At 39.5% G+C, this 25,778-nt stretch overlaps 3 protein-coding genes across 11 annotated transcripts in view; 2 read left to right on the plus strand and 1 right to left on the minus strand.

Moving 5' to 3' along the window:
• The window catches only part of LOC105196625 (R3H domain-containing protein 1), a 38,547-nt gene extending 33,324 nt beyond the window's left edge, over nt 1–5,223 (plus strand). For all 7 annotated transcript variants that reach the window (XM_026135025.2, XM_026135022.2, XM_026135021.2 and 4 more), the window contains one exon: nt 683–5,223. In XM_026135025.2, the coding sequence (XP_025990810.1) occupies nt 683–732 (50 nt within the window). In that variant the 3' untranslated portion in view covers nt 733–5,223. The remainder of the gene's footprint in view (nt 1–682) is intronic.
• A 2,454-nt stretch (nt 5,224–7,677) lies between these two features.
• LOC105196627 overlaps nt 7,678–25,778 on the minus strand; it is a 70,375-nt gene continuing 52,274 nt past the window's right edge. The window contains exons 1-6 of one of the 3 annotated variants that reach the window (XM_039450581.1): nt 21,543–23,345; nt 13,532–13,699; nt 12,793–12,998; nt 12,492–12,654; nt 12,011–12,196; nt 7,678–11,296 (exon numbers count right to left, since the gene is read on the minus strand). In XM_039450581.1, coding sequence (XP_039306515.1) covers nt 11,093–11,296; nt 12,011–12,196; nt 12,492–12,654; nt 12,793–12,998; nt 13,532–13,699; nt 21,543–21,719 — 1,104 coding nt within the window. In that variant the 5' untranslated portion in view covers nt 21,720–23,345 and the 3' untranslated portion in view covers nt 7,678–11,092. Of the gene's footprint in view, nt 11,297–12,010; nt 12,197–12,491; nt 12,655–12,792; nt 12,999–13,531; nt 13,700–21,542; nt 23,346–25,778 lie in introns of those variants that run through there. The other 2 variants (XM_011162653.3, XM_011162654.3) reach the window with 2 other exon arrangements.
• LOC105196643 (gamma-glutamyl hydrolase) overlaps nt 20,924–25,778 on the plus strand; it is a 59,949-nt gene continuing 55,094 nt past the window's right edge. The window contains exon 1 of the mRNA XM_026135032.2: nt 20,924–21,308. Coding sequence (XP_025990817.1) covers nt 21,269–21,308 — 40 coding nt within the window. The 5' untranslated portion in view covers nt 20,924–21,268. The remainder of the gene's footprint in view (nt 21,309–25,778) is intronic.

Consider the following 25,778-nt stretch of genomic DNA (forward strand, 5'->3'; position numbering starts at 1 on the left):
AGTTGTATATGAAAAGCTAAAAGCTTTCTTACGGAAGAAAGTAGGGAAGATATCTTTTCATTGCACACGTATTTTATTGCTGCACCGTACGCTTAAACAGCAACGCTCACGGGGTAATATTTTTAATTGATAAGGAAACCTTCAGAATTATTCAATTTTCATGTATAACAATATTAATTCTCTCTTTTTTTTAAGTGCATTTTTCTTGATGTTATCAGCTTGAAAATTGAAGAAGAACGGTTCTAGAATGTTTCCTTGTAGATATTTCGTCATGGCGACACTGAATGTGTTCTCTGCACACTTTTTTCGAACTTTTTTTACACGACCACTTACCGTACATTTTTCATGCTTATTATCGCACTCGGATCGACAAGATACAGATAGTATCGTTTAACCAACTTCATCAAGTTGACGCTGGAGAACATATTGTTGTTCTCACTCTTTCTCACGTCGACTGTGACCTAGTATGGCTGCTCTCGCAATTCATTGTATGAATTATTCTTTCTTAGGAAACATTTTGCTTTCATGTATAAGATCTTTTAATGTGTTACAGTTTGACATATCTATATATTCTTTGCTTTAATGACATCCATTTATTTGCATCAGACTAACTCACTCGCATTACATGTCGAGGGGAAAGATGACTTCCATTCCATTTCTCAGAAATGACATTTCTTTCCAGGAACGGTGAAGGTGACTATCAACCATCGACGAAATCAAGTACAATTCTGAGCAAATGGATCAGCTGATAACATTGCTAATAATGTCACAATCTTTGATAACGAACAACAATTGTGAGATTGGCAACTTTCTGTTCAGAGAGACACGATGTATTCCTAACATGCCATGTTAATTATTACTCTGAATTATTTAAAAAGAAGCAAGAGAGATGTTATTGGAGGAACACACGCGCGTGCACGTACATCCCAAGTGAAAAGAAGAATAGCATCCGGTTACGCGAATTTTTTTTTAATAATACAAAAACATGAAATTTAATCCTTACTGGAAAGACTTTGAGTCACACTGAATTTACAGTAAAACTGAATTACTATGACGATGCTAAGGTACGATACAAAACGAAGAAGGACAAAACGTGATTACATGCCCAGATGTAAGAAACGATAACAAAGTGGTGCACCGAATAGAGTTACTGGACAAAATTTTAATTACTATTATAATATTATTGTACGTGCAATATTATCATATGTGTATATATGTATACACACACACACACACACATACATACATACATACATAAATACATATGTATGTATGTACATATGTATATGTAGATATACATATATACATATATATATATATATATATATATATATATATATATATATATGAAATACTTGAAGATATTTTAACTGCGATTTTACAGATACTATATATGAATGTGAGATTTACTTTTAAGGAGCATTATCGTTAAGATCAAATACGAATCTCCCGAGGTAGTCGTCACAGTGATTTCCGACTGTCGGGAGAATATGTATGACGATTAAACTAATGTACGGGAAAGACGAAAAGAAAAGAGTACATCTTACTGAGTACGTTTACAAAACGCGCAGGTCTTTCGGCTTAGTGTTAATGGCGATCCAAAACGAAAATCTATCTTACCCGCTAATTTTGATACACTCGCTGCCATCGCATCGGTCAACGAATGTTGCGTTAACGTCGCTGCCCATTCCGAGTCCATTTTTTGAACGAGTTTGCTACCTCAGCGTAATGTCTATAAAAAATTCTAAAAGTTGACCGTGCGTTGACGATGCCAGCCCTTACGCTTTTCTCTAACACGTATTTATTGTACGTGAATAATGACTTCTTACACTCTTTGCAAAAATTACATATAATTTGTACAAACGTATACACACATTCTCTCTCTCTCTCTCTCTCTCTCTCTCTCTCTCTCTCTCTCTCTTACTCATTTTCATCTCGGAAGTTTCTATTGTGTTCTATGAAACGCTGTATATCGACTTTGCAAGGAAAAACAAAATAATAATCACCTGAAAAATAAAATCTAACATTTTACAGTTTCGCGACATTCTGTAATGTTAAATTATCAATTAAATGTATCTAATCGCTCACAATTCACGATTATACCGGTAAGTGTCATTGACTATGAGTAAATATGTAAACGTATTCAGTACATAATCTTTATGTCTAGTTTCAAGCAGTAGTTAAGTAGCGTGAAGCCATCACAGCCTAAGAATTTATGACCCATGCTTTGTAAGAAAAAAGAAAGATTGAAATTATCGTGCTCTCGCTTGCAACAACAGATAAATTCCTGTGTTTGATACTGCGATCATGAATCACCGTCAGCGATTTTGTTTGTTCATACTTAATCATTCTTCAGTCTCGAAAATTTAGAATATGTTAAGTTTTTTTTACCACTTTGATTCGTCTTCCAGTATATGCTAGCACGCTTCATGAATTTGACGGAATCATCTCTCTATTATTTATATGTACGTGTGTGTGTGTGTGGTGTGTGTGTGTGTGTGTGTGTGTGTGTGTGTTATATGTGTGTGTGTGTGTGTGTGTGTGTTATATGTGTGTGTATATGTGTGCACATGTGTATGCTGGATATACATAGAGTATATCCGTTGCGTATGTGTGTGATATTTTATATAATATAAAGTATATATATATATATATATATAAATTTAATATATATAATATATACATAACAATTATTACATATTAATAAAATATCAGGGTTGAAATCGTTATTTTTATAAAAGTAACGCGTTACCGTTACCATTACTTAGAAAGTAATAATTCATTACTTTTTTACGAAATCTCGATAACTTTATTTAGAGTGGCATTCACTTGTCTATGCCGCTGTTTGACAAATTCAATACGAAATCTACAGTGGTTTTAGTTAATTACAACATATGTATATATCAGACGTTTATGAGATAATGATAAAGGTAACGATAAAATTTGTTACTACTACTTTTACACACAAAAAAGTAATCATTATTATCAAAAAAGTAACGGTGACGTAATGGTCTTATAAGTAACGCGCTACTTCCTAATTCTGTAATTATATACACACACGCACACATTCACACACACACACACACACACACACACACACACACACATACATGCGCGCGCGTGTGTGTGTGTACAATTATAAACTAGATATAATGTGAAATGAACAGCCTGATTGCGTTGTGTGATTTGAAGACATTCATGCACTTTTCTCTTGAATCTGTATTTCTTTTATCTGAGAATTGCTAATGTATAAATCTTTTTACTATTAATCAATCGTATTTCGTGTGTTTTTGATTGAAAATCAAGATCAATGATATGTTTATAAATTTCTAGGAAGCTTGCTTCTATTCGATATTCTCTAAAAATTCAAACTTCAGTTTTAATACTATTTACTTATATGTATATATATGTATACTTTTTATATATAATCACACACTACAGACATATTTGTGTGTACATACATACGTACATACACATGTATGTAGATATATATCACACGACAGATGTATTTTTCTCGTACACTCGTTTCAACGAAATAGAGACATATGCGACATATATGTATATGCGATACATATGCTCACCGATAGGGGTGATGGTGACACGCGGTCACGGTAATTAATAACGTCTCCGTCTGTGAAAACTAGGTGGACCGGCGCGGGCAGATCTCGCGCGACTAGATTATTACATGCGCGGTACATCGTTACTTTTACTTTAAGAAAATGCGAATTAACCCACATTTTCGCAAAATAATTAGAGTAGTTTCGCCAAAAAAAAAAAGAGTAGCAATCGATCTCGTTAATCGTTACCTCGTAGCGTAGATCGCGAGGAATGCCCGCGTTGCTCTGCAAAAACACAAAAACCAAGTGGAATCCATCCAGAAGCTTCGCTTACGGTGATTGTACTTCAGAAACGTAGGTGAAGGTGTGCCTATCTTTTTATGAGAGTTCAAATAATCGAGAAAGAGCATGTGACATGTTTAGCCGCTAACGCGAATGTAACACTATTTTTTCTTCGTGAGAAAGTGTGACAAGCGTTTTAATCTCGTTACAGGCTAAGAAGAGAAAAACAAGACAAAAAACCAGAGCGAATGTATACAGAGTGAAAAAGATGTAGGTACCAAAACGCACTTCGATTATAAAGAGATGGGCGCACAACTATAGTATTTAACTGTACCTAATGTCGTCGTAGTGAGTTAAAGAAAAAGAAGCATAATTGTACCTATTAAGCAGAAAAGCAGTTCACGCATCTCTTTAAGATAACAATGGAAGGCGAGGAGGGGAAAAGACGCAACGGTGAAGGAATTCACCGGCCGTCGAACGCGGGATCGCCATCAAGTATCGTCCGACATTTCGCGGCATCATATATTTCGTAGACATTTAATTCATGTGATTTACTACGTATCTCGACGCGCGAGAGACCGGGGGGAGTATTTGAGGAGAGAAGAGAAACCAAGAGGTGTAATCGGGCGTAATAGTGCGTGTACAATGTCGCGTGGACGTTACTATGTTTGTTAGGGTTGCCGCTTATCTCCTTTTCTAACAAAGTTCGGCAAACCAAAAGTCACATAAAAATTGAGCGAACGATCGTGCATATTTATCTTCTCGTTTCGGTCATTTAATTTACATTCGATACACCTGTTCGGCCAGGATTTTCCATTTGAAATTTTTTTAGAGAAAAGTTACGATTTTTAAAGTTAAACTTCACGATTTTTTTTTTAACGATAGCTATTGAATGTAGAAATGTAATGTTTTGAATGTATATTTATTCATGTTGAAACTACTAAGATTTGCCAGAGATATTTATTATTATTTATTTCTGCAATAATTATGTACACCATTAAGAAATTTTTAATACAGGATATGTGGTTTATATCTTCAAGAATAATTAAGCTTGGGAGCTTTTAAGAATTCATATATTAAACATGAATAAATGTGTATCCAAATCTTACATTTCTATATTTCTTTCTGTAGCTTTCTTTTTAAAGAATCATGAAATTTACCTTAAAAAATAAATTTATTACCTTCAATTCCCATGGAAGTTAGAGAATATTTATGTGCTTGTTATATATTGTTGTATTTTACATAGAAATTTATTATACGCGTGTTGAATGTAGCGAGATTCTCGCGATTATTTTTAAGTTTATTACTTCGATTCGATCGTATTGGTGACGTGCGTTATTCTTAACGACGTCTATCTCGAATTCTTACCTGCTAAAAAAAAAAAGAGAAATCGAGTTATCACATGTACAGCAGGTGTATCGAATTTTTCATTATTGTCGGAGTGACTTTGTAATTTTGCCTTCGTGCATTCTGAAGATTCAACGAAGGGATGGAAAAGCGCAGACACCCCAGGATAGTCAATCACCTCCCAATCGCACCGATTACGAACAATTCTTAAAGAGAACGGGTAATATAAGCTTGCGAAACCTCACACATTCGTTTCCTACTATTTTTGTAATGCGACGTAAGATGATTGATAACGGCGAGTAATAACTCGATGGAGGACAGGAAGGAAAGAGAGTGGAAGGAACATCTCAATCTGAAGTACAATCGAAAAAGATTTACACGCGAGTTGTGACATTGACACTTTTGCACAAAAGAATATCATCTGTGTGTCTCTCTCTTTCTCTCTTCCGATCATTCGGTGGAGTCCTTCCGTTGATTTGAACGTCCCTTTAATGATAACCGAATCATTGTTCTGTACAACGCGGCAAAGAAAATTGTTTATTTCTTTATTCGCTGTATAATACAGTACATTGAGAAAAAAGTTGTAAACTAAATTTTTCAACTTGATTAAATTTTTTCAATTCAAGTATTTATACATTTATCTTAAATATTTGAAAATTTTAATCGATAGTTAACAACTTTTTTTTCTTCAGTAAAGAAACGCGACGAAGCGTGTGGCTTACGAAAAATAGCGAAGGTGGTGAAATCGTAGGTGATCCTGCGTCTTCGCTACTTCCCGATAAGAACGCGAAACGCGTGTGTCAGAACAATGTGAGGAATTATCTTAGCGTTACAGGAAGCGACGTATCTTGCCGTTAAGCGTATCTTTTTATCACGGTTGCTTATGTTTCGACCGCAGAACGAGCGAGAACCATGGTGAACGTGACACCTGATACTTGACAAGATCGGTTGCGTCGTCGAGTCGATTAGCGTCCTCGCAAATAAATTTCCTGTTTCGCAATTATAAACGGGATCGCAGATCAAACTAACCACACTGAGAAAAAAATTGTTAACTCGACTATTGGTTTTTCTTAGTGCAATGGCGAAAAAATTAACATTTCGAATTTCGAGTCCAAAATGTTTCTATATTATTCTCATTTATTCAAATGGTTTTACTGTTGAGATTAAGAAGTAGCAGGACGTTAATGGAGAGGATTTTTGCAGTTACAAAAGTGCAAGTGTTGACCATTCATTACTCGCATAGCTTTTTTTAAATGTAATTGTTTGCGTAAGATGTATTTTACAACCCAACAGTATATCTTAATTATTTTTAATTGTTTTCTTCAATGATTTGTAATTGAAGATAATATTCCATGTATCTTTTAGATAAAAGTTAATTCTTTGTGAAACAATTTGTGCTGTATTCACAATCGATCGGTTAAAAAGTTTTACTCTGCAAATTTAGTGGATTTCTAAAACCCGGATGTATTTTACACGTGAATAACATGATTTAATCGGTTGTCCATCCGGTATCGCATTTGAGGTACAGGAAAATTCAACCGCGCTTGACCCTAATCGAGACGTTGACCAGACCGGTCCTGAAAGATACTCGAATGACGCGGACAAGTTGCGAGTGTGTACCGATATACATACATATATTTTTTGCGCATCTCGACGTGGCATATCGGTACCGTAAGGATAAATCACAGTGGCTGTGCCTCCGCGCTAAAAGTCAGTGTACCACCTCACCCGTTCTCACTCGTTTTGCTGATCTTACTGCGACAAAGAGCGATGACTTGCGCCACTCGCCACTTCTCTGGATGTCGGTCATCGGACATGCATACAACACATGCGTACAAGTATTCAGGAAGAGATATAAATATATAATTTATATTTATTACACGAAGTAGGGTTTCCTGTGAAAACGAATGAATATATTTCGAACATGTCTACCGATTTTTTTTCGGTTGCCCAGGGAGAGCTACACCGCTTTACGAGCTACATATGTATAATCTTAATTAAGAGAAAGGATGAAAAGAAGAATGAGTGACGAAGAGAAGGAAAATCGACCTGAATTATCTGTGTATAAATGTAATCTAGAATAACGAGAGGGCAACGAGAAAGGGAAAGGAGAAGCAATTGACAATTCTGTGGCGTTAATAAAGAGCTATATTATACTCATCCGAAATGCACAACATCATAGAGAGCCGGAAAGAAATTTGATATAGAAGTCATGTCAGTCTAATTATATTTCTTGTTATATTATATACATATATATATATATTATATATATATATTATATCATATTTTCCAAAAACGAATTATACATATAATTCAATAAAAAAAGAAGACACTCTCGTTTGATAATTTGTCAGCTTGAGTCGATTATTTTGTGACGTTCGAAACCACTTCCGCTCCTGATTTTACCTACTTACCTACTTGTAATCTAAGTGATAGGAAAACTTAGTTAAAAAAACCGCATGAGGTGAAGGGACAATGTGAAAACATCGTCTTACAATTACCAGTTTTATTAGATTTTTCGTTATTTACACAGATTCGTTGTAGATTCTTTTGACAAGGGTCCAGAGGAACATTGCGGGAGCATCGGAAGCCGCGTTACCTTGTAACGCGAGAAAAAATTCTATACAGGCATTTTCATCCCCAATGATCGCTATGAACCAATGCCATGGCGCAGCGAGGAATCGCGCGAGATCCGCTCGCCGAGCGACTCCAACCCTCGACAGAAATTCCGCGGGACCCACGGGACGCTTCGAAGTTATTGCACTTTTCGAGAGAGTAATACTAAGGAGGATTGGAAGCCATTTGCCGTGTTATCATACCTTGGAGTACAAGAAGAAATAACGGTATCTCGCCCCTGAGTTGCGTAAATTCGTGCGCATCAAGGCTCGAATCCACGTATGCGAAATATTCTCGAGAGACTCACTGAGATAATTTGAGAAACGCATCTACCACGTATCATTCGTTAAAATCTACGATAGACCGATACTTTATTCTGTATCGACTTTTAAGACGCCTTATTTAATGACGTTTTGCACATGGTTGTTTAGTCCATGTGTACACAAAACAAAAGATGATGGGCTCATTATTTCAAATACATGACGAAAAGCCCAAATTGTTTTGAACATTATTCAAAACCAAAAGATCCTGAAAAGTCTCAAATGCTACAAAAATTATTTATTTTTTACAACACATTAATTCAATCCACTTTCATTTGTAGATAGATAACAATCTTATTTTGTCAAATATTTTAGAAGTTTAAATGTTTTTGAAAGATGTATTTTACATTCAAGACTCAAGAAATTTCAATTTCGAACGATATTCACAAAGCAATTCAAATCATACAATTGAAAACAGAACTTTCAAGAGAAGGATTTGAACATCCATCACTAAGGATAGTCTTTAGATCGGCAAAGGCCTTGTTCGGTAAGGCATATAAGCATCGGCATTACGTTTCATTCGACACGTCAGGGTCCATCCGGAACAGCTGTCGCAACACATTATTGTTTTCAGAAAACTACTATACCACAACACTCCGTTCCCGCACGGCAGCGTATTAGCGCTTGACGAAGAGTTAACGAGTTACGTTACGGGTGTCGGTTTCTCTTTAAATGTAAAATTTTACATGTCATGTACCCACCACCACGTTGGACCCAGTTACGCGACTGCGTTGGCAGTAGAGCTTCCTTGTCATCGTCAATTAATATCTAAACGCCTCAAACTGCTACGACATCGGTATTTTCGGCATTTCTACGCGCATTTTTGTTTTAATCGGATTGAAACCGTCCCAAAGCGCGTATCTGTTGTTAAAAAACATTCGGTTGAGTAATCTTCAGTAATATTCGTAATTGCTTTTAAACGATCCGGGACATACCGACGTTGAAGCAGCGCCGCATTTCAATTAGACTAATTAACAGTAACATTTAAGCGTTATAACTGAATTACACAATCTGATTATACTGAGCGCTCGCATACGTTGCATTCATTCCAATATCGCATCATCGTAGACATAGAAATAATTTATGGGATAGGTGCAAGCTTGGATTTTGACTTGTTTCTATGACAGCTACGGATTATCTTGCATCTTTACGATGGCGACGGTCCATTCACACGCAGCTTTATCGAAGGCTTAATAAACACATGCATACATTATATTGAATCTTGGTTGCGTCCTTTTATAATTAGATTTTGTTAAAAAGCTTCGCCGAAGATGCATTTCCGATTACGTTTTTAAAGTTGAATCGTTGCTACTGATACATTAGAAATTATATCATTACGTTGTACAAAATGTAATCAATTAGGGGGCTATTTTTGATATTGTCCATTTAAAAAGGATTTTTAAAAATAATACAATTTCATATTTGATTATTACCTTCTTCGATGTTTTGGATTAATACACGATTAATATACATAATCGGAAATGTCGGTATTGATTTTCTATGCATATTACGTCATGTATGAATGATTTAAGTATTCGCACGTACACACGTAGATATGCTTTTCATTCGAGAATACATTTCAAATTAGAAATCGCATCGGAGCAAAGCGCGAAAGTATCGGCGTCGAAAACGTCAACGATCGCACGCGGGGATCACCGGAGTATTTGATTGAGTTATTTGAGAAGTTCACGCGTAGCGTTGACTTGAACTTAAATCTAGCTAGAGTGAGTGTGCGCACGTGTTAAACCCGAGTGTAGTTTTTTGTTTTAGAATTCTTCTGAAATTTTTATGCAATCTTAAAACTAACTTTTCAAATAATTTATCAAGATTTTGTATACAAGTGGAAATATTTTTAAAAAATGCTGAGAAAGTATATATCTTCTTAAAATTCTGTATATATGTAAATTTAATAGTGAAACATTCTAAGATTTCTCATTTTTAAAGAAAACTTAAAATCTCTGAAAGACATTTTTTTCAAAAATTTTTATAAATTAATATAAAAAAAATTTTTAAAGAAACTGAGAAAATTTTTTTACAGGGGTATCATTGAGTTGGTGTTTTCCCGTGCGCGCTTGTGTGTTTAGTGCAATAGATATGTGTTAGGTAGGACAGCGTATACCGGACTAGTGTACAGCATAGTATATTAGATGTATGTATATATATATAATATATATATTAGAATGATGCAACTCTCGACGGGGAATGAGCCATGTCGATTCATTAGATGTTCGTGTAATCTTATATATATCGCAGCAAATAGTAAGGGTTTCATCACTAAAATATATACATACTATTTGGACGGAATAATTACTACCTCAAGCACAATAATTTTAGTGGCAAATTGAAAAGAGTTGCGATTCTTTTCCAGACAGGTTTCATTACGTAAAATTCGCGTGTAAAAAGCACTGACTTAATACAATATACCTTTTTTTTCCTTACGAAAACATAATTGTATAATTTTTTTCTATAATATTGTTTGAAAATGTGCTATAATTTTTATTACACCAGGAAAATTTTATACTTTTATTTTTTTTTTTTTTTTAATAAGTGTAGAGGTGAGGACGGTGTGAGAGGGAAGAGATGGGACATATTAATAGACAGGGCGAACTCTATCATCAGTTGTTTAAATATCCTGAAACGTCGCCGTTAATGACCGAGGTCGTCGTGCGAAACGTAAGAAGAAGTACAGTAGTACGTCAACAGTTGAGCAAGAGATCCACGTTTCGTTCGTTTCGCTTTGTCGATCCTCAACCGCGCACAGGGCTGCGATCGTCGTTTCTGAATCGATCTCGCGTCGAGAGTAACTAAAAATCTAATTAAAAAATCTTCGTCGATCGAGCCTGCCCGGGAAGACCCACCGCGAAATCTCGCGTCGCTACGGGATTCCGCGAGGAAGATGTCGCGTGGAACGCGGATATCTTCGGGCCGGGGTATCTCGGGTATCTCAATCCCGCGCCGAACGAGGCGGACTTAGCTACTGTGGCTGTAAGCGGTATTCGTGTATGGTCCACTGTAGATGGACGATCCTGTCGTGGATACGCTCTTGTGCCGTCTCTTGGCGAGCAGTACCAAGATGGCGGCTACCACCGCCAGCATGAGTATGAGACCGGCAATGGCAATCCCAATAGCAAAACTCCTCTGCGATATACAAATGGTGTTCGGGTCGTCGATAGCCTTAAAAATAAAACCCCAGAAAATTATGACTCGAAGCGAATTTGTTTCCATATTTTATTTAGAAATTCTCTTAATCCTTGAATAGCCAAATCTGATCTTGCGATATATTATTAATTAATATATATATTTTGTGAAGTGTTTGCGATAAATTTTGTCGATAGAATGCCAGCAAAAATACGAGTATAGAAAAACAGACAATGATGACAAATTAATTGCATATTCTGCTATCAAATTATTATGACAGCCTTTTGGCTGGTAACGAACTGAGATGCGAACACGATCAGTGCAATATTCTATTCAAATCTGTTGGCAAATTGCTAGCATATCACTAAGATTTTACTTACTGAATGAATATTTGAAAATATATCTTTTTTTTTTCCAAAGTAAAAAGCTTGAAATTATTAATGATATGGAGTGAATTTTATACCTCAGCAGCAAAAAAAAAAATAAAACAGATAATTTTTCTTACTAAACAAAAATCTATTACCCATTTTTTAAATTTCTTAATATTTGTTAAAAATAATAAGTAAATTTATATACATGATCGCAATCTACTAATAAATTGTAAAACAATCAATAATATATAATTAATAACGGTGACTTTTAGTTGGGATAAAAAATTTCCCAGGTAATCGTTCACGCAAAACAAAACAAAAATAATTATTTCCGGATTAATGTTGCCTCCGCAGCGGAAATGGATTAAACTCGAATTACCCTTTCTCGGAAGACGTCATCGGAGAAGTCCGATTTGGATCCAATGTCCGAGGCCTCGTTGACGTAAAGACCGCTGTAAACTTCGATCGTGGCCGGGGTACCGCCGTCCAGGCCTTCGACACCCTTCACTTCGACATCGTTCGCGGTATCCCTGCGTCGTCTGGCTATCGAGTTGCACAACGGCGGCTGCAAGTGGAAAATAAGCAATGACTATTCGCGGCGAGTCTTCGAGATACTGTATGGAGCTCGAGTATTCCTTTTCAGGGTCAGATATTACGTAATACCTCGAGTACGTTTGTATAACGTACTATGTGAGCAAGTTGAATCAGATAACCGTGAGGTAAATGCCCCGATATTTTCGAACGATAGATAGCCATTATAAAATCGTTAAAGGATTATTATAAACGTAGTACTTAGCAGTCTCCTCGCGAAGTCATTATTCAAGCTAGCTAGCGCTTATATATCATAATGATGACGGTACCGTATTACTGCATCCTCCGCCATGCTTGACGCACAGCCTAACGTTGCACTGATAATACACGCTCGCCGTATACGGGAACTTGTGCGCCTGGAAGTTTACCCTGGCCTCCGTTTTGTCCTCGTTATAGGTGAACTGTCCCATTATCTCGCCGTCGACCGGACAACTGCGAACAGACAAGCCGAACGTTCGCATTGTGAAAGGAAAAAATCGGAATGACGACTTACTTCGTTCAGCGTCACTATTTCTGTCTTTGTTACTAAAATATTATCTAAGGTCCCTTCAATATCACAAGATGACTTACCCTTCGTCATTTATGAGCCGCTGCTCGCCCCACCCAAGGCCGTCGCGTACCAGGCAATCGGAGATCTTCAAACCAAACAACTCTTGTTTGTCGATGCTAATGACCAGGGTCAAGGGATCGCCGATCTTCACATTCTCCGCCACGTGATGCTGGGTTGGATCACCGCTGAAGATCTTCATCGTGCATCCCGGCATTGGTGCGGTTGCCTGCGGACAATTCGCAATTTTAACATCTCATGAATCATTCATTTTTTTACTTCAAACATATTCAACACTTGCTTATCCGAAAACTAATGTACGAATAATACATATGTATGTACGCAATAAAAATTCTAATATATGTCAAACTTAATACATTTGACATATCTCAAACGGTTTCCTCAAATCTTCGTATTAATTTAACATAAGATTAAAAAATAATACAAATAGCATTTTTGTACAATTTCAAAGCGGATTATGGAAACGTATTTCTGGAGTAAAATTAACATTTATAATATATTAAATTAACATTCGGGTAGCTTAAAATTTTTAACAAGGACCAATTTTAACGCAAATACAAAATATTTTTTTTACTGTATATAGCTGAGAATAAGACGTGATAGATATACCTCCATACCTTCGCAAATAAACTGCGAAGACAATCGATATAATTTAAGATGAGGCATATTAACATTCTAATCAGTCGATAAAATCTGATGATTTTCCAGAAAGATATTTCATACTGCCGAAGACTTTATTACCTGCAACGGTAGAGACTGCATCATGGACACGTGAGTCTGGTCGTTCGTTATGACTTTGTCGCGCGTTTGGTATCTGCATCTCACGTGAAAACCCCTGCCCTGATTCGTGACCAGCTTCAGGTGTGGCTGCACCACGATGGTGTTGAAGTACTCGATACCACCGTCATCCTGAAACAAAGGCGACGGAGCGTCGGTTCTAAATTCTCTGTTACGATCGCCATAACTCGAAAAATCCAAAATAAATATCCAGAGAAACAGTTCTACATTATCCTTATACTTTTTACACTTTTTTTTCATATGCAAATTTATTATTATTTATTTACGAAACTAATTTCTCTAGTATTCATGAAAAATATGATATAATTAACACATTCCTAATTTCGTATCTTCTTGCAAGGACCATATGGATGATGTATCCATATGGTCTATATCCTTAAATAAAAGTACTGGTTTGTTAATGCGTATCATTATTACTAATTTAAATTTTCACAAAAAGCAGAACACAGGTTCATTTTGAAGAAAGATCCTCGCCGAAACATGAAATCGAATACCCTGAAATTTCAGGGCCCTGCGACGTCCCCGTTCGACAGTTTGTAAAGAGACGTGAGATCTAATAAAGGCCTCCTTATTATTTAGTGTTGCGCGTAATAAGTACATTATTATAGACCGATCAATTTATCTCTATCTAAGAACAAGCAAACTCGCAGAGTCACGGTGAGCGCTGAAAAAACAACGGCAAATTGAGGTGAGAGAACCCACCGACCATTGTTCGACCGCTGCGTATCCGTGCCACGAGTGTCGCAATCCGCGCGGACCCACGTTTTACTATCGTTTCAAGGAGTATATAGTAATCGCGAGTGCACGCGGCCACGTTTCTCTGACCACTTTCAGTGCTGTTGCAGCAGCAGCAGCAGCAGCCGTCGTCGTCTGTCCTTGCACCCCGCGAGCAAAAACCGGACCGCCGCTTCGGAGCGCTGCCGCTCCGCTTCGCCTCTCGTCGATTCCGTCTCACCTGGTCCGAGATGCCCGAGAAAAGGAATATTTACATGTAATTTACATTCCCTCTCTCGCCGTTTCCTCTCTCGTGGATTACATTCGTATGTCGCTATTGTAAAAGTTTCTTCTTTCCAGATCTTCCGGACGAGAAGATCCCTCTTTTCGATCTCTTTATTCCATCTTGTATACATCTCTCTATTATAGCATTGAAAAATGCGCATATGCTGCCTGTCCTTCACGAAAAGTAGGAATTGTAGTATCCGTCTTTCGCGTAGACTAAAAATTCTTTTTTTTTTTGTTCAATTGATTATAATTGCTTTCTCATTATTATTTATTATAACATCTTATCTCACAATATCTCTTTCGACAAATAAATTTCATTTCCACTTTGATTTCCGTTATCAAACGATTCTTAGGCATCTCACTTTAACATGCTTTTCAGCTGATCCAAGGTACCTTTCTGTATCCCGAGGTAGCCGAGATTCTTCGTAAATAAGTCCTTCTGATATACCGATCTGATCACCGATCAGATTTCAGTAGTCGTCTGACAACTGTCATTAATGGCCGGCGATAGACATTAATAAGGGTAGTAATCTATAATCGAAGAGTTTCCTGCCATTTCCGCGAACAATGAATGTAATCCAACGGGTAATCATCGTCCTTAGAAGCTGATCGTCCTCGACGAGGGTCGAAAGAAGGTCTCGGACTTGGTTGGTCTTGGATGTGGGCATGGCGATTTTTCGATAAAAATATGATGGATACGATAATGTTAATTTTCTGCTTGATATTACTATGCAATCTGTACCATCGTGTGCTTATATAATACGTAATGTAAAATATGGAAATTGCTACATTTTTGCAACAAAAAAAAAAAAATAGATACCTGTTGTATATTTAACTTATTAATATAATTTGATGCAATCTGACAGAATATTATTAAATATAGAGATGCAACCGAGAAAATATTATTAAATAGAATTAATGTATAGTTAAGGTAGCGCTAAATGGAATCAAAAATGCCACGGTTGTCACAGCTGCTAATATTACATGATGTATTTGCATCATGATGCATCAAATTAATAAAGTTTACTAAAGCGATGGAAAAAAATCAGAGCAAGGTGAAACATGTAAACTTTTTGTTTCGTCGTCAATAAAATAACATTTTTTTTATAATTCTGCTTTTCAAGCAATAGTCACCTCTTTTTTATCAACTTTCGCCACTTTCTTGGCAAGAGTCAGTGGACTATTTCAGTGAAATATGGAATGCAGTTTGAAAAGGTCGGAGTAACTAATGAAGCGGAGTTTAATAGTCTTTCGGTAACCGAGCGAGCGAATTGACGCCGCGGATTCCTAGACGAGCACCGGGTATATCGAGCAGGCAACGACCTTCGGCGAAGCGCCTGGCAGCGTTCGACCTCAGCAAGGATACTCGCAATCTGCGGTGCATCGGCCCGAGAGAGCTCGGGGGAGACGTCGGATTCGCCGACTTTACGTTTCGCACACCCACCTAGCAACGGGCGAGCAAAGATCCCAGCAGCTTTATTACGATCAGACGAAGGAGGGAATGAAAAGGGGGGGGGAGGGGATCGCGCGAGGCGGGTCCCGGTGTCCCCGGTCGCAATCCCGCGACCGGTCCTTTTTCCTGCCGCATACCATCAATAGCGAGACACTGCCACGCGATACGGGTTGGCAAAAGGAAAACCAACTACTTCGCTCTTGCCGTGCTCTCCGTCATTCCAGCTGAGTATACTACGTTTCCATGTTTTTACGCAGGTAAAAGAGACAACCTCGTTCCTTTGGCCTATCTTCTTCGAGTCGTACGCGTGTAAAAATATTTTTTTTTATTTCGCTAGAGTAATAGGATGACAAGTTAATTAAAACACTTCAACTTTTGTTTATCGTTCACATTTTCCGATCCATTTTTTAAACATCGAAAAATGACAATCTAGACACAGGAAAATAATTTAGTATCAAATCGCAGAGCATGCCTCCAAAGTGTGATTCAAACTTTCAAAGATAAGTAAGATGTTCAGCTCGTCCTACCTAATCTACGTCTGTAATTAACAAACGACCGACTTTGTCACAACTGTGGAGAAACGCCGATTGCCTGTACACACAAATGGATCTGCCGCAGCTGATCTGCTACCCACGAACAACATGAGTGAAATGTGCAATGAGTCCGCCGCAGCAAACCCGCCCGCATTGAAGAAAAAATAATCCTAATACAAGCATATTTAATGCTAAACGGGCGCAATTCTATCGTTTAAATAAAGTAAAATTTATTTTCAATTAAGAATATCTCTTCGCTTTGTTTTAAGAATAATTTACTCTTGATTGAAGATTATCTATTCTAAGCATAAAATATTCTTAGATTAATGAGAATTTATGCATTTCTTTAAAAATTCATTCTTCTCGTAATTTGTAGTACCACGTTTCTTGTAAGCGATGATTTCATGTAATTTAACAAGCTTATTTTATTCGCGCGGTTTTGGCTCTGATTATATAATAATTTCAATAACAAGATGGGAACTTGGAGAGATTATCTTCGCTGCGGAAAGGACTCCCTCGCGATCGTCGCGTCGCGTTGTCTACAAATCATGATTTTCCGCAGGTATTTCAGCACGCCAGAAGGAATTTCCATTTCATTTACATTTCTGCATTCCCGAGCACTCTTCCTGGCTCGCGTATAAAGATATATAAGATCTCGAGAGATGGCTTTCCGAGCGGAGAAACGCTGAGGATATTTTTGACATTGAATTCCCGTCCAGCGCGGCGCGGCGCATCCTCCCGGCTACCTCATCCTCCCGCGGAGCGGAGACGCGATAAATTGCATTCCCTAGCGCGGTACACGGCGCCCGTTGCGAGATCGTTCACTTCGATAGCCAGCACATCTCAAACGTACATTCTCGGGCGCATCCATCCTCAGAAAATTAGTTGTTTTCTCAACTGCGGTATTGCTTCCAACTGCTTTCAGCGATCGTCGCGAGACGCTCATGATATCGCGGAATACCGACTCGGCCAGTGACCTTTAGACGAACTCTCGTCGCGTTTCGATTAAGTCAAATTGCGAGAATCATTACGGAGGTCAGTCGGCTATGCAGTAACTGTGCCTACCGCGTCGTTACCTCGTTCATCAGGTGCTTATTGCTTGCGGATGAGGTCACCGGGGTTCTCCACGATTAATCCGACACACGACACAGGAAAAACTTGCTTTTCTTAATGAATGTGCGTTTTTCCATACTTGGATAATTAGCAGGGAACATTTTATCGGGACTCGAGAAATTTTTGTTGAAATTATTTCTCCTCGAAGTAGTAGTTCTTATTGTTCAAGTCAAGTACAAAAGTGTTATTTTTTACTACCAAAGTGCTATACGAGCTCAAACATTTTTAATATTTGAATAATTTTTTTTGTTTTAATATTTATTAAAATTTTCTCTTCGTTATTTAAATTTTGCAGTAAATTCATTTTCCTTTATGCATACGACATATTCCACTTTCTTGTTATATAAAAACTTTTTAACGTGAGAGAGAGAGAGAACATTGAAAGTAAAAATTTTACACACATCTATAATTTTTTATAAAAATCTATTCAACATTTTTTTTTTTAATGGGCAACATAATTCTTTTGCCGCAATCGAGCAAGAAGTAGAGTAAGAGGTTCAGATAATAATTAAATTTATTTAAAATTCATGATCAAGGATGCTTTAATTTTGCCTGGAAGGTCGGCAAGTTCCCAGGAAACTTCTCTTCCGCAAGTTTTAATAAATAATCAGTCGTGATATTACGTAATAACGCAGATTAGCGTTGGCTCGCGGCGTTTCGATCATTGCGCCTATCCCCAGCCGCAAAGACTGTTTCCACATTTTCTCGCACGTGCACACGCATGATTTACTCGCGGGGGGATCGAAATACGACCGCAAACTCAAATTACAGGTCCGACACGCACGGGGTGAAGTGCATTTCGCGCAAATGCATGCTTTGTACGCAATTTATAGACATCTCTCCGAGCTGTATCCATTACCATATGTACATATCCATTTTCAGGCGATCGACGATCGATGAGCACGCACGTTTCGCGCGTGAATCAGCGTTCCTCAACGGCGATCTCATCAGACCATCGTGAGGTGTTTCGCGTGTCGCGGCCTTTGGCTCCCGGGCCCCGGACCCCAGCGCGATTCGTCTCGCGCCTTCGCGCGAGGTATCCTAAAAAGACATTGGAATTTTTTTCGACCTCGAGATTCTCCGAGCTCAGAGAATCCGTTTCGGCGCGCCTGATGGATGAAAAATCCCGCGAGAACGCGATGGAAATATAGTACGTATAAGAAAAGAGGGAAGAGAAAAATCCATGGGGGGGCAAATGCAGGCAAATGCAGGCAAATGCAGGCATGCACACACGTATGACGAGAGTGCGTGGAAGAACGAAGCTTACTAATGTCGGGTATCACTTGACGCCTACTTGACTCGCGCCCGGCGGCGATTTCCTCTGTCGTTTCGAACTCGAGTACTTTGCAAAAAAAAAAATCGCGAGACGATTGCTCCGATATATTCGCGAGTGGCGCGGCGCGGCGCGGCGCAAAACATAGAAATCACTGTTTTTTCGCACGGTTCCGGATGAGTCGTTATCCCTCGCGAGTGGCGAAGGGTATCATCTACCCGCTGTCATTAGTGTCGCTCAAGCGCTATATCGATGATAATAGGAGGTATTTTTACAGGCGGTTTTTCTCCTTCTTTTCATTAGGACCGAAGAAGCGGCTACTCGAGTTGCGATTAAGCGGATTGCAAAATCGCGTGACCCCTCGGCAAAGAGATTCCGCCATTAGAGTTCTCTCTTCTCGGGCCGTCACAGCCGTTTTGCGGCTCCCTCCTCAGCGTGAGGGTGAATTTTTCAAACCGATCCGGTACTTTAAAGCGTACCACTTGCTTTACGAAGCGGTCATTATTGTCTATATGCAGCCAGGATCGTTCGACCCGCGCAAAAGTGGATCTGCTTAAAGGCTATCTCGGGAGGCAGCGCCGCGCGCTCCATTACGAACGTATCCACTCTTTGCCCCCCTCGGCATGAATAGAGGGTACAGTAGCTAAGAGGTTCATGCAAATTGGCTCATCAACCGACTCATCAGCACCGCCTTTTCGTCATTATTATTAATGCTCTCGCGAGCCTCTCGCACGCGATACTTACTATGGTGCCCCTTAATGCGAGATGATTTCGTAATGTTGCGAGCGTGTTTGATTAAAGAGGCAATCCTGAGAAAGCGCCTGACTCGCTCACTGCTTAATTCATTTCAACTTCCTTCTAAGACACGTTTGTGTTTTTAGAATCTCGTTTCAACGGCGAAAGTCGTTTATCGTAATATAATTTGTTTCGTATATCAATATTAGAGCGAAATAAGAGATTATGTGATACAAGCGAGCAACGTTTTAATACGATAAATTTTTCATCAAGTTTCTTTAATGAAACAGATATTCTATCCCATTCTCTTAAATGCTGTGTTCATCACAAGTCTCGTTTTAAATCGCATTCTCGATGTCAAATCTTCTTTCTCAATAGAACACAACAGATAAATTTAGTGTTTCTTTACACGAGCTTGCTCAACAATATTTCTCAACTAAACACAATTTTGGTGTAATAAAAATCAAGTAAAATGTTCAACCGCGGCCTTCGTAGAAAATGCGCAAGCAGAGCGCTATAGCTTTGCTACGAGACGGCAAGATCCTTTCCCTCCATTCCCGCTTTTTATCACAACGGTACGATATATCGTTACGCATTTGTATGTACGTCCGACGTACTCTCGGAAGAGGCGAGCAAAACAGAAGGGCTAACGGCACCGCAGGGAAGATGCATGCTAAAACGTCGTCTTCTCGCTTGCATCCGCTGCGAGCTGGATGCAGGCGTTGCAACGACCAGGAAGCCGCGAATAATGTAATTATAATTCATGCGTAGTAAACTGTCATGGCGAAGTTCCACATCCGTTGCATCGGCCGTGCCGTATGGTTCCGTTCATTTCTCATAACGTCGGTCATGCTAAGACACTGGAACCTGGAACAGCGCAAACTGTCCTCTCCATATGCACTCGGTGCACGTGAGCAGAGTAAGCGAGGACAGCGATGCAAGCACGGCTAGCATTTCTCCAGCCGCTACGACGCGCTACGTGTTCATGCGGGTCTCATTCGAAATTATGCTGATTGTGAATCTTACCTAATAATATTCTATACATAAATCTGCGATACATTTTGCAGTTTTATAAATTGCGTGCCAAACGGTCAGTCATGAAATGCAATCGTAAAAAAACTGAAGCTAAAATACTGCTACGACCCTGAATTTTACAGTTTGAGAGTGAAGTGGGAGTTAGCTCGATATAGCGCACGTAACGCCCCCACCGCGAGAGCCAACGCAACGTCTTCGTGTGCCAAGAACGTTTAGTGCTCCCGATATCGATTTTATATTCCCAGATTGATTCGCTGTGTGACGTTCGACAGTTACAACGAACAATATCCTATTTTACAGTCGTAACCACAAATTACGCGACAAGTCAAAGTGGAGACGCGAATCAAATAAATCGAACTGAACTGAACTTGGAGCGCCTATTACCTACGAGTTCCAGTACGGACGTTCGTAACAGTAAAGGCGCGCCTCTACAACAAGGAATACGTTAATCAGACACGCTGACTGGCGCTCGGCCAAATTTGCAACCGCAGGTATCAGGAAGTTGCTGAACGAGGGTTGTTGACATACAGGACGGAATGGAACACCGTATCGAGACGGAAGTTATAGCTACAGAAGGTATTAAAACGATTTTACGATCTTCTTCCATTAACGAAACTACTTATGTGATTTTGAGGAGATGTGTAGGAAGTTGTAGAGAAAAAAAAATTGTGCAACACCTTTATCGCTGTTCGCGATCGCAATCGAGATGCGACGATTCAAAGCACGTCAGGTGCATATACGTTGAAACGCGCTGCGCGGTTTATGTTTACATCCCCGTCTCGGCGGCGTGCAATAAAAATTTATGTATACCGTAACGCTAATTCCAACGTAAACCAGGAAGCCGCTAAACTTCTTATTAGCCGAGGCAATTTCCTCCGTGCCGTAAGGCGACGCGACGCGACGCGCGCGATACGGTGCGATGCGATGCGATGCGATGCGATGCAACCGACGATGGACGGGAGCGATGCACGACGTGCATGTTCGCATGCGTGCAAACGGTGCTTTTGCCTTCTGTCTTTCGGTCTATGATTTACGCGAGAGGACGATCGTGCCGCACGCTAATGTCCCTCGTTCGCGGAGACCGGAGACCGGGAACTGGGAACTGGGAGAGCCGGAGTCCCTCCCCCCCTCGAGCGACTAACGGGACCTGTGATTGGAAAATCATGGGTTTTTCTGCGCTCGCTCGCCATCGATCGATGCCGCGCAGCCGCATGCAAACGGAATGAAAAATTATTGCGGGTGCCGGCGATCCGCGCGGGATGCCGGGATGGGATCTGGGTGAGCGGAATTTAGCGTTATTTATCAAAACGCTGGCCATGCGTTACCGAACATGCAACGAGAAAGAGAGAGAGAGGGAGAGGGGGAGAGGGGAGAAAAGTTTCGCCAAAGGATGGATGCAAATGCATCCTCCGCCGGGACTCGCCCTGTCCGCGGGGCACGTTGTGCACTTATTATGATACATCTCTCGCGGAGCATTTCTCGGGTTCGACGGCCGGTCAGTTCAGCGGGCGGCGGCGGTGGCGGTGGCGGCAGCGAATGCAGCTGCAGCTGCGGCGCGCATCGGTGCGCCAGCCGACCGACCGACCGACCGAACGCTCGCTCGCTCGCTCGCCCGCTCGTCTTCCGTTTCCCTCTCACGCCAGCGACGTACAAACTCCGCAGTAACCCCGGGTGATGCCTAGAATTTTCGCCTTTACGACAGGTAACGCGTCCGTCATCGAACAGATTGGATTGATCGTCGATTGACCTTGCGGCTTTTCCCACAGCGCGACTCCGTTTCTCGCGTGAGAGACGAGCGCGCGGGCCGCATCCTTTTAACCCTTTACGGTCCTATGTCGAGTTGAATTTGCCATAACGCGTTGCCACCGCCTGTATCGCATGATCCTTCAAGCATTTGAATCTGCACGCGATTATCAGTACTGTACCTTGGGATTCATATATGAATTCCTTTGAGTAATAAAAATTCTTTGCTTCGTGTTAAACTAGCCAATTAGATGTGCGAAACCAAGGGCGGGGATGCCTTAGCTTCGTTTTATGCGAAAAATAAAATAAACCGCGAAGGGTTAAGCCTGTATCAGATTACGCGCATTAGAAATTGAGAATTGCGAATTGGAGAATTTAGAGTTCAAGCAATCGAAACACGAAACGGATTAAAATTGAAATTATCTGATCGGTTAAATTTTAATCTTCAATTTGCGATCCCCCACGCGTAATTTGATACGGGCTTTATGCTCGATTTAAAAAGTTATGGGAAAAAATTGTTAGGTATTTCGTCGAGTATCGATTGCCTCCAGATATTCGCGTATTCGCTTCTAATTACACGGGAAAAAAAAAGAAAAAAGAAAAGAAAAGAAGAGACATCGACAGTCACGTCGACGAAAATAGCGATGCGTTAAGAGATGAAGTCACGCGGCGGATTCACGCGAGCGACTCGAGCAAGGCGAAAACGCGCGGAACGTGAAAAAAATGCCGTAAACCGATCCGATGCTCATCGCGCGGGCTTCATCGAATATTCCGCGCGCGTATCATCCGTGCGTATTCCGCGAGATCGCTCTCGAGATGGACTTTTGCGGCGAGGCGGCAACTCGGCGAATTCCCGTTCGAAATATGCGCGCATCGCCGAGAATAGCCGCGCGAATCCGGAATCGCGGAATTCCCGCCCCATCCTCGCCGCGGGAGCGGCGTGACCATGCCCGACGCGTATCGCGGCACGCAGCGCGGAATTATCTTACCTGCTAACGTCGGCGTCAATTACACGGTAAAACCGACGATCGGCATCGCGGTACCAGCTAACGGTCGCGTGCGGCCGGTTAGTTACCCTGTATAATTATCGGGCGCGGTCCGTCCGGGAAAGAGAGAGAGAGAACTAAAAAAAATGTACTCGGCAAGTTCAGCGAGTGCGTGAATGATCGATGAAAGAGAAAAAAGTGCGAAATATTCGCTATTCAACTTATTACAGCTAGTGAAACGTGTTCCAGGATGATCAGGATGCATAAAAAACTATAATTAAATAATCATATCTTTGGTTATCGAGTCCTTAAGGTTGAAAGGAATTTATTTCAAAGACTATGGCAAGCCATTTTACTTTTTGATAGCTTAACAGAAATGTCTTCTAATATTTAAAAAATAATTGTCTCAAAAGAATTACGAGTTTAAATGAATAATTAAAATTATGTCCAGATACAATAATAATTCCACGAATTAAAATTCTAAATGCAACATAATATAAATATTATCATGTTTCGATATAATTTTAATTCGATATAGAAGAATTTCTCTAGATTTTTTATTTGTATAAATATTCTGTACACAGTTAATGGAGGAACAATTTACAGATAAGAAAATTATAGATTTTAAGATACTATGTATTTAACAATTTTTGAGATTTTATGTATCTTCATGGAACAAAAAATATCAAGATTATTATTGAAAGAAAATTTTTGCGAAATTGTCATTACTTATATAACAGATTTAATAAATTTATTTCTGGAAAACGCATTTTGTTTATTGCAATAAAAACTTCTCTGCTTCAACTGAAATAAAAATGAACATTATTCTGTTATTATGATGAAATTGATAGATTCAGCAAAATTAATTTTAGCGAATTTAAATTAACAGATGTACTATATTCTTAACGAACCTTCTGCGGTCTACCTAATATAAAAATGATAAAATTTTCTTCTACATTCAGCATTAAACGTTATCAAACTTTTTTTTTATTTTATATGTATCGTATATAAAAAAAAAAAAAACTTCTCAGCTCCAACTGAGGACTTGGAGCTTATTGTAATGCGTAAAGGTAGACAAACCAGAATCTCCCTTGGTGTAATTGGGATTGCACGTCACATCGCGTTTTGGCACAATCACGCCTGGCTTCATATAAGCAAAGTATGTCAATGAAATTCAAAAGGAGTTCACGAAGCTAACGCAACGCGCGACATGCACGTGACATAAGTAATAATGTAAGAACGCGTTAAGAAAATGACGAGGTCGTCGACGGTCGGCAGAGACCGCGCTTTTATAACTTCTTGCATAACGTATGTTTTGTATGCTCAGAAGGCAGCTATAGCCGACCACCGTTTTATCATACCTGTGTATCAGTGTTAAGTAAAAATGTAACTGTAAACTCTTTGAGAATGGGTGACTATTATATTAATCACTCTCTTAACCTAGGGGTCCACTAGGATTCACTAGAGGTCCTAGGGTTCACTAGGGGTCCAAAAGACCCCACGCTATCTTTAAGGATACACAGACCATTCAAAATCGAACAACCTTCCATGAAACTAATTTTTATCTGAAAGTATACTATCTTGAAAATACACCCCTAAATTTTTGTTGAATTATCTGAAAAGTTAAAAATTTTATGAATATTTTTGTTAAGAGTCAAATTTTGTAGTTCTCTTTATTTGAATTTCTTCATTATGTTAAATTCTAATAAAAAAATTATCGGATGATAAAAAATAGACGTCAGAAGGTATGTAAAATGGCCAGTAAAATTTTTGCAACAAAATATCAAAAAGCTGGCAAATGGCGACTGATTTAGTGCAGGAGGGTCCAGTGGACCCCATGTGACTGTTATATTATTATTATATTTGGAAGTGTGACCTCAACGGATTAATAAAATTAAAACAGGATCTAAGGAAGACAAGTATTTCCAGACGAAAGTCAGATCGAGGTACGGGTCAAAACTGGTATTCGCGTGGGTAGTTAATAATTCGACGAGACATCGCGACCTCCCTCACCCGTGTGTCCTTGAGAGTCTCGCCCACTGTCGAAATTCCTCTCTGATGCATACCTAAATTGGATCTTGCACGCCATCCGCAGCGTCTGCTCCCTCTTCGAAAGGCGTTGCGAAGAAACGGCTTATAGATTCCGTGAGGTTAATCCCAGCGAAGCTAACTACCTACGTTTCAACACGAGTCGCCTCTTGCTAACCGAGAAGTTGACAAAGTCGCCAGCGATTTTGCAACGTACTCGCGCTTTCACGCCGAACGTCGCCGGTCACCGGTATCATCGACGTTTCTGGACAACGTCTTTCCGAGGAAC

This window comes from Solenopsis invicta, chromosome 6 (assembly GCF_016802725.1).
Source record: "Solenopsis invicta isolate M01_SB chromosome 6, UNIL_Sinv_3.0, whole genome shotgun sequence".
In the NCBI taxonomy this organism is placed as follows: Eukaryota; Metazoa; Arthropoda; class Insecta; order Hymenoptera; family Formicidae; genus Solenopsis; species Solenopsis invicta.